The 8,855-nt window shown below is 44.9% G+C and overlaps 1 protein-coding gene across 1 annotated transcript in view; it reads right to left on the bottom strand.

The window, feature by feature from the left end:
* Positions 1 to 6,975: 6,975 nt before the first annotated feature.
* Clgn (calmegin) overlaps positions 6,976 to 8,855 on the bottom strand; it is a 35,577-nt gene continuing 33,697 nt past the window's right edge. Inside the window, exons 14-15 of the mRNA XM_026777261.1 lie at positions 8,383 to 8,507; positions 6,976 to 7,761 (exon numbers count right to left, since the gene is read on the bottom strand). Coding sequence (XP_026633062.1) covers positions 7,681 to 7,761; positions 8,383 to 8,507 — 206 coding nt within the window. The 3' untranslated portion in view covers positions 6,976 to 7,680. The remainder of the gene's footprint in view (positions 7,762 to 8,382; positions 8,508 to 8,855) is intronic.

Here is an 8,855-nt window from a genome sequence, read left to right as displayed (position 1 = left end):
AAGTTATTCTGTTCCACCTCATCCCACCCCTCAGGCTGGGAAAGGAGTTCACTTGTTGACTGGGACTTGGTGCCCATTATTTTAAGTCAAGCTCGAGGTTTTTGTTTTTTCTTTTGCTAGTATAACCTCAAACAAACACGAAACCTTTTTAACTAGTTCACATTCATTTCCTGTTTGATTTTGATTGCACAGAGGAGGAGGACAACCTGCAGGAGTCAGTCCTCTCCTTCCACCATGTGGGTTCTGGGGACCAAGCTCAGGAGGTCAGGTTGTACCCTAACTGATGTGGGATATCCTTCTGGATATGTGTTGTTTTTATTAGTTAATGAATAAAGCTGTTTGGGCCAATGGCTCAGCAGAGTAAAGTCAGATGGGAAATCAGAACAGAGAGCAGATGGAGTCAAGGAGACACCATGTAGCTGCTGAAGGAGAAAGATGCCAGATCCTTACCAGTAGGCCACAACCTCGTGATGATACACAGATTAATAGAAATGGGTTAACTTAAGATGTAAGAGCTAGCTAGGAATATGCCTGAGTCATTGACCAAACAACGTTGTAATTAATACAGTTTCTGTGTGATTATTTGGGTCTGGGGATCCAGGAAATGAACAGTCTCTGTTTACATCTGATGAAAATCGTCTTGCTTTGAAGCCATGTGTCTGTGTCCGGCACAGTCAAGCTCTCTTCAGCCTTGATGTGTAAGCCTTTTCCCCTAGGATTTGACTTCCTAATAGAGGAGACCACCTTGGGACCAACTGAAATGCAAGGAAAACAGCTCTCACCAGAGCAGAGCTACAGGCTGGAGGTTGGGTCTCTTTGGTGTAACAAGTACCAGAGAAATGGTTTTTATTTTTTTAAAAAAATCTTTTAAATTGAAAATTCATTCAATATATTCTGATGACAGTTTCCATCCCCCGCCTCTCAGGTCTTCCATTTCCCCACCCATCTAACTCCACACCTCTCTCTTTTTGGTTTTTCAAGACAGGGTTTCTCTGTTAGCCTTGACTGTCCTAGAACTTGCTCTGTAGACCTGGTTGGCCTTGAATCACAGCGATCTACTGGCCTCTCGTGAGTGCTGGGATTAAAAGTGTGCATCACCACTGCCTGGCTCTTTCCCTTTCTATAAAAAACATTTTCAAAACAGGCAAATAAAATCAACCATAGTAGTGAAACAGCAAAAAAAGATAAGCACAAATAAACATGGAGACTTGAGTGGACATGGTCAGCATGTCTGTAACACTAGCCTTGGGGGTTGGGGAGTGAGCAGAGGCGGGCAGACCTCTGGAGCTCTCAGACCAGCCAGTTTAGCCAATAGATGGGTTCTAGGTTCAGTGATAGACCTGTTCCACAAATAAGGATAAGAGTGATAGAGGCAGACACCAAACGTTGACCTGTGGCCTCTCCACATGCATGCACACACTTGTACACCACACACAAAACACAGTGGGAAGCCACATAGTGTCTATTTCTGACCCAGACTTTCCTTGGTTCAGTGACCAACAGACCTTAGAGTTCTCATCTAACCTTATCAGTTGTCTGCCAAATCCAGCAAGAATTCTGCCAGGTCAGTTCAGAGAGAATCCCTCAGCTGCCGCAGGTGAGGTGACCACCTAGGCCTGCCTTCAGCAGTGACTTTTAGCAATAATCCCTTTATGGATGCCTCTGCTTAGTATGTTTCCATCCCCCAACCCTCCAGCTCACTAATCTCTGCTTGCTACACTAGTAGCTGAGGGTGTCTTAGCAATCACAAGTCTTGACACGCAGCACGGCGCTCCTGCACAGTGGTGTTAGTAATTTTCTGTACTACTTTTCTATCTCTGTGGTGCTGGAGCAATGCCTGTCAGGAAACAGCAGCAAGCTGCCTGTTAATGACCAAATGTGTCCTCCTCAAACACACTGAAATCGTGACACACAATGGGATGGAATTGGGCCATGTGACCTTAGAGAGAGATATGATGAAGGCAGAGCGTTCGTGTGTGGGGTTATAAAAAGACCCCAGAGAACCCACTTGCCACTTAAGGGCACAGGAAAAGACCACACTCGGCATTTGGGAGGCATAGGCACCTTGCCTTACCTTGGCCTCCAGGACTGTGAGGAATGTGTTTTATTGTTGTGCAGAATGTGTTTTGTTAAGAGCAGCTGGACAGAAGGTGGCACCTCCCACCAGGTCCCAACTGATGTGCTTCCTTCAATCCTGATACTACCATCCCACCCAACATTTGGCTTACATTTCTGCTGCCCACTGTTTACAGGGTACCGCAGACCACAATCCCTTAGTTAGGAACTTACAGAACCAGATGCTTCGGAGCTTCGGAATTTGGCATTTTTCAGGTTTTATAAACTGTTACAACTTGTATAGGGGCACAGTTTGGAGCAGTTTGTGCCTGCATCAGAATCTATGAGAATCAGTGATAACCGGGAGAAAGAATGAGTAGATAAAATAGAAGCGCAGGGCTGCCGAGTGAGATGGTGTTCAGGTGCTGAAGTCGCTTGTGCAGAGATCGGCCTTTACTTTTGGAACTGTTCTTAAAGAAGCAAATTCCTGTGATGTAAAAGTGGCCGACATCAGCTGAGCACTCATCTCTCTGGTTGGATACCTCACCCTTATTTCTGCCAGTTCTTTCCCCTTTAATACATGGTCCTTCTATAGGATAAAAATGAGAGTAGAACCAGGCAGTGGTAGTGCATGACTTTAGTCCCAGTGCTTGGGGAGGCAGAGGCAAGTGGATCTCTGAGTTTGAGGCCAGCCTGGCCTACAGAATGAATTCCAGGACAACCAGAGCTGTTATACAGAGAAACCCTGCCCTCCCCCCCCCCCCCCCCCAAAAAAAACATTAAGAAAGAGAGTAGAATTTTAGAACTTAAGATTAATTTTATGGTCAGAAGCAAAGGGAAGTGGATCTAAATTCTTTAGCTGTAAGCTTCACTTTGTGTGATAGTGCTGACACCCACTCCTGACTGTCACCAGGAACTTCTCAGTGCTGCCATAACCGATATAACCACCACCAAGTCTCAGAGGTTGTTTTCATTCTAAAGATCGCTTGTAAAGAGCCTGTTACATGACAGCTGCAAACAGACAGAGGAATGACACCTTGCCTCTTAGCTGCTTCATCCAGAAAACAACCACAACTGGTTCCACCGAACCCAGAGATTAGTGGCATTTAAATGACAAATTTACTGTAACAAAGACTTAGGTTGACTCTGACAGCATCTCTCTAGGTAGCCCTGGCTGTCCTGGAACTCACTGTGTAGACCAAGGTGGCCTCAAATGCACAGAGACCCACTTGTCTCTGCCTCCCAAGTGCCACCACACCCAGCTCAGAGTGTCTTATGTCCTAGGAGTTTTGAGGGATACTAGAAGCTGAACTCATACACTGTAACCACTGAAAGTGGTTATCCTGTTTTAAGGTTTCCCAAAGATTTATCAAATGTCTGTTATTAAAATTTGAAAGTAACCCTACGTTTCTACAAAACATAAGATATTGTGGCAGGCACATAAAGATGGTTTTCTGGTTCTCCTAGTGTCTCCTAGACTGCCGTTACTATTCTGTGCACTGGGGCCGTAAGAGACAGACTAAATGTTCCCACAGTGGCTAGAGAGAAGGCTTAGTGTTAAGCTCACACCATTCTTGCAAAGTTCCTAGCACTTGCATGGAATCTTGCAACCTCTTATAGCCACAGCTCCAGGGAGTTCCCAGGTAAATGTTACCCCATGCAGAATACATATAATTAAAAAATAAAAAGTCTTTAAATATGTGTCCAAGTTTATGTTTTCTCCCATCAGCTTGTCTCATTTAAACTGTCAAGAGGAGATGGTTTCTGTGGTGGTTTAGTGTAATGGTTAATGCTCTGGACTCTGAATCCAGTGATCTGAGTTCATATCTTGGTGGAACCTCATCAATTCAGACCACGAAACCCAATATAAACAGGCTGCCTTGCATGCTTCAGCATTGCCGGGGAGCGTGTTCACTTCATTTCTTAAATGAGAATGGCCCCCATAAGCAAGCATACATATTGGTCCTCAGATGGTAGAACTGTTTGGGAGGGATTAGGAGGTGTGACCTTATTGGGAGAGGTTGTATCACTGGGAAATAGGCTTTGAGGTGTCAAAAGACTTATGCTGCACTGGCTGGTGTTAGGTGTCAACTGGACACAGGTTAGAGCCACTTGAGGAGGCGCCTCCATAAGATCCAATCGTAGGGCATTTTCTCAGTTAGTGATCTATGAGGGAGGACCCAGGACACGGTGGGTGGTGCCATCCCTGGGCTGCTGGTCCTGGGTTCTGTAAGAAGGTGGGCTGAGCAAGCCAGGGAAAGCAAGCCAGCAAGCAGCTCCCTTCCATGGCCTCCGCATCAGCTCCTGCATCCTGGATCCTGCCCTGTTTGAGTTCCTGTCCTGTCTTCCTTCAATGTTGGAGAACAGTGCTGAAGTGTAAGCCAAATAAACCCTTTCCTCCCCAGCTCACTTTTTGGTCATGGTGTTTCGTTGCAGCAATAAGAAGAAATCTTAACTGAGACACGTGACATTCTCAGTGTGTTCTCTGCCTCTTACTTGCAGATCAAGGTGTAAGTTCTCAGCCGTTCCTGTTACCATGCCTTTGCTGTAATCTTCTGAAACCATAAGCCCAAATTAAACTCTTTTATAAGTTTCCTTGGTCATGTCTTATCACCAAAGTAGAAAAAAAATGAAGACAGCTTTATTTCCTAACCTTCTCACACTATCGGAAAAGCATGGAACCTATATGCTTTGAGAATAAATGCTTGAGACTGTTGGAAATATGTTTTATTATACAACAGATTTAAGAAATTGTCTAAGCTGGTTGATGGTGGTGCATGCCTTTAATCCCAGCACTCAAGAAGCAGAGGTAGGTGGATCTCTGTGAGTTTGAGGCCAGCCTGGTCTACATGAACTAGTTCCAGGACAGACACCAAAGCTACACACAGAGAAACCCTGTCTCAAAAAAAAAAATAAATAAATCAAAACAAAACCAAAAAAGTAGTCTAAGTCACTTGCTATCTCATCTCTCATCTTGCTAAAGGTAAAAACATATAGCCAAAAATCTAAGAGACCTCAGCAGGTGTGTGGCTGGAGTGTGAGTTAACGTGTTGTCTGTTCTGGACAGTTTCTGCTGCACACAAAATCATTTTACATGCACACATGCACACACATAAGGACAACTTTGGAATTCAGATCTTTCTGACTCGCCATGCCCACATGGCAAGCACTTTTGCCCACTGAGCCATCTCCTTTGATCAAGGAAATCATTTTGAGAATTCTAGATTTTCTGGCACACTGAATCCATTGCAGTGGCTCATCTAACACTAGCGGTTCCATTTGTGTCCCTCCAAATGGAGACGACACCAATGTCATTCTGGCCAGTGGAAGGGAGCCTCACTGAAGAGTGTTTTCCGGGAAAAGCAGCAGAGGCTGGAGAGCTGGCTCAGTCATCAGGAGCACGAACTGCTCTTGCAGAGGAGTGGGATGGGAGCTCACAACCTCCTGTGCCTCCAGTTCCAGGACATCTGACGCCCTCTGTGGGTCTCTGTGGGTGCCTGCACACGTGTTCGGAATCCACCAAGAGTTTATGCACACTGGAACACGGCCATGGGGAAAACAGTCACTCTGCTTTCCCAACACTCTGGAAGATGTGAACAATCTCATTGGCTCCTTTCAGTCTCCTTTCGGGAGGTGAAGCTAGGGTGTATTTCCAGTGTGTGAGTTCTGAGCACACCTATGCAAGGGAGCTGTTGACAGGTGGGGTGTGCATATCTGCAAACCCCAACCGTAAAAGTCCCTTCCACAGGGACTCAGTGTTATGGTCGACCTCTAGTTCTCCTGGAGACTCGAATGGCCCTTCGAAGGGTTGACACACACTGCCGAAGAGTAAAACATTCTCCAGAGTGAAATGACGCTGAAAAGGTAGCTCGTTTGGGAACCTGTGGGAGGAGAGATGAGCACCCTGGAGTCTGCCTGAGGGACTAGCAACAGGCACTGACAGAGGTCTGATCGGCTAGCCAGTGAGGGGCGACCATGCAATGCCACTGAATCTGGGCACAGCCTGGTACTGGCAAGAAGGTATATAAGGTTCTTCCCATTGCTGAATTAATGAGCCTGCTGTTTGCCTTTTCCCTGACTCCCGATGTCTATGCTATTGACTGCTGTGGGACAATGGTCTGTACCCTGTCACTAGAATTTTAAATAAATGCTGATTGGCCAGGCAGGAAGTAGAGGCGGGGCAACGAGAATTCTGGGAAGAGGGAAGTTTCAGTCTGTAGTCATCACCCAGACAGAGTGGAAGCCCGGCACAGAGCAAGCAAGATGTGACTGCTGCACCGAAAAAGGTACCAAGCCACGTGGCTAACACAGACAAGAATTATGGGCTAATATAAGTTATAAGAGTTAATAGGAAGCCTGAGATACTAGGCCAATCCATTTATAATTAATGTAGACACCTCTGTGTGATTTCTTTGTGACTTAATGACTACGGGAAACAGGCAGGACAGAAACCTCCGTCAACAATGGACTCTGCGCCGTCTCACCTCCTGCCCTGAGGGATGCATTAGGACCCAGCAATGGGCATCTGTCACTCTCAGACACAGCTGTGAGGATGAAACAGACTCAGAATACATGTGACCTCATTAGCAGAAACGTATGGCAAAAAGACAGAGCTGAAGAATTGGGTTCAATCATTAGAATCCTGCAAAAATAAACGAAGCCTTCCCAGTAATGATCCCTATGGAGTATATAACTTAAATGAGAAAATACCGAGCAGTGGTAGGTGGCACACGCCTTGAGTCCTAGCACTCGGGAGGCAGGAGCAGGTAGATCTCTGTGAGTTTGAGGCCAGCCTGGTCTACAGACTTCCAGAGTGGTCAGAGCTACAGCCAGGCTACTTAGAGAAACCCCTTCTTGATAAACCAAGAAAAAATTAAATGAAAAAAATATTTAAATTTTATTTCAAGAGTGGTATGTGTACACAGTTTCATGAACCAGGTAAGCCATTTGGGCATGAAGTCGCTACAGAAGCTTGAAAAATGTCTACACAGTATAATATTCCATGTAGAATATGCTTGCATAGTAACCAGTGATTGTGTGAGTGACACTTGAACTTGTTCAAGTGACATGCCTGTCAACACAGAACCTCTCCAAGGAGCCTCTACATGAAGTGACCTAACTATAGTGTGACTCAGGCAATGTAAGTGTGGTCACATACAACACTTTAAAGTGCTGACGACATCAAATGATCATACGTGAGCTGGGTCACTTTCAGTCTGTACAATAGAACGTACTCAAATTGTATTATAAAACTAACTTGTATCTTCTGGCATAGCCATTTAAGTGGAAAGTCCAACAGGTGACGTTTCTAATAGCAGGTTTGATGACTACATGCTATCTTGCTCTACAAGACCAAAACTATCTTTCAACTATTAAAACTGTCACTTCTAAGGATAGTAAGCAATCTCTTGGATCTCATGTAATGTGCCACTTTTCTTTTATTCTAAATCCAAAGACCAGTTAATTTCAAAGTTGCTTCCCCCACAAAAGAAAGAAGAATCTGAAAGACTAACATTGTTCGATATTTGGAAAGAGTTTGTGCAGATGGATCTGCTGTCCTTCTGGGCACACTAACTTTGGAACGCCAACTTTCTCTCTCTCAGGGATTTGCAAACTTGACACACGTCAGTCCTTCCGTACCCTCCTCTTGCGCAATGACTTTACCGGGGCGTCTCCAGATCCTGTGCTCTCATCAGCGTCTTTCATCTGCAAAACAACGAAGGACAAAATGTTTCCTTCCCTGTGACCTTAACTGTCGGCAGGCAGGCGTGAGCATATTTCTCGTTCTTTAAAGCGTGTGCTCCAACTGTCCAGTGCTGTGTTACACGGGCTCCTGTCCTTCACGAAGTTACCTCGCTGTCTTATTTATTTACAAGTGGCCTGATGACATTTTCAAAATAACCCTGTTTATTAAATAAGCATGTGGCAAAGACCACTCCTGCCCGCCCCTGCAGCATTTTCTTTGACTCTGAATATGGTCTCAATCTCATAGGGAATGGCTGTGCGATTCCCACTGTGGGATTAAACTGCTCATCCCATTGTTGGTGAGGGTGAATTGAGACAGCTGTCTTTTTAGCAGGAGGCCTGCATTTTTTAGATACTCAGAGATCGCTGTACCTCTTTACCAACAGAGTTATCATTATTTTTTGCCAACACACTCTACCTTTACATTGTGTGGCTCAGGTGAAGTTCTCCTCTACCAGATGTCAACACATGTCACTCCAGTTTTCTGCCTTCTCTATCGCTTTGTTTTAAAATGTCATGGAGGCGCTTACTCAAGGAAACTGGGGGAAGCATGGTGGAGGCTGTTCCTGCAGTGAGGCCTACCTCGTCCTCGGACCCAGACTTATTGAACTTGTTCATCTCTTCCTGCCCCTCTATGGTTTCCCCTTCTTCTTCACTCTTCTCTTTCGGTTCACCAACTTCCTCTTCTAGAGGTGGAGATTTTGCTACTGAAAAGTATTAAGGACAATTAAGGGAGATTAATTTAAATTCCACAATTAAAAAGCAGCTTGTACCCTTCAAAACTAAAAAAAAACCTAGATAATTGCAAATACTTATTATTTTACACTTATAAAAAATCATCTTTGAAGTGAAGCAAGTTTGTAAAATTATTATTATGTAATAGACAATGTCCAAATAATTCTCAGTTTTCTGGTAGCCATGATCAGTGACAATTTCCCTAAGGGTGATTGTCTTCTCCAACCTGCTGTCTAAGTCAGGGTGACCCCTGTCTTCTCCGGCCTGCTGTCTAAGTCAGGGTGACCCCTGTCTTCTCCGGCCTGCTGTCTAAGTCAGGG

Source organism: Microtus ochrogaster, unplaced genomic scaffold, assembly GCF_000317375.1.
Source record: "Microtus ochrogaster isolate Prairie Vole_2 unplaced genomic scaffold, MicOch1.0 UNK51, whole genome shotgun sequence".
Classification (NCBI taxonomy): Eukaryota; Metazoa; Chordata; class Mammalia; order Rodentia; family Cricetidae; genus Microtus; species Microtus ochrogaster.
This window is presented reverse-complemented; position numbering and strand designations above follow the sequence as displayed.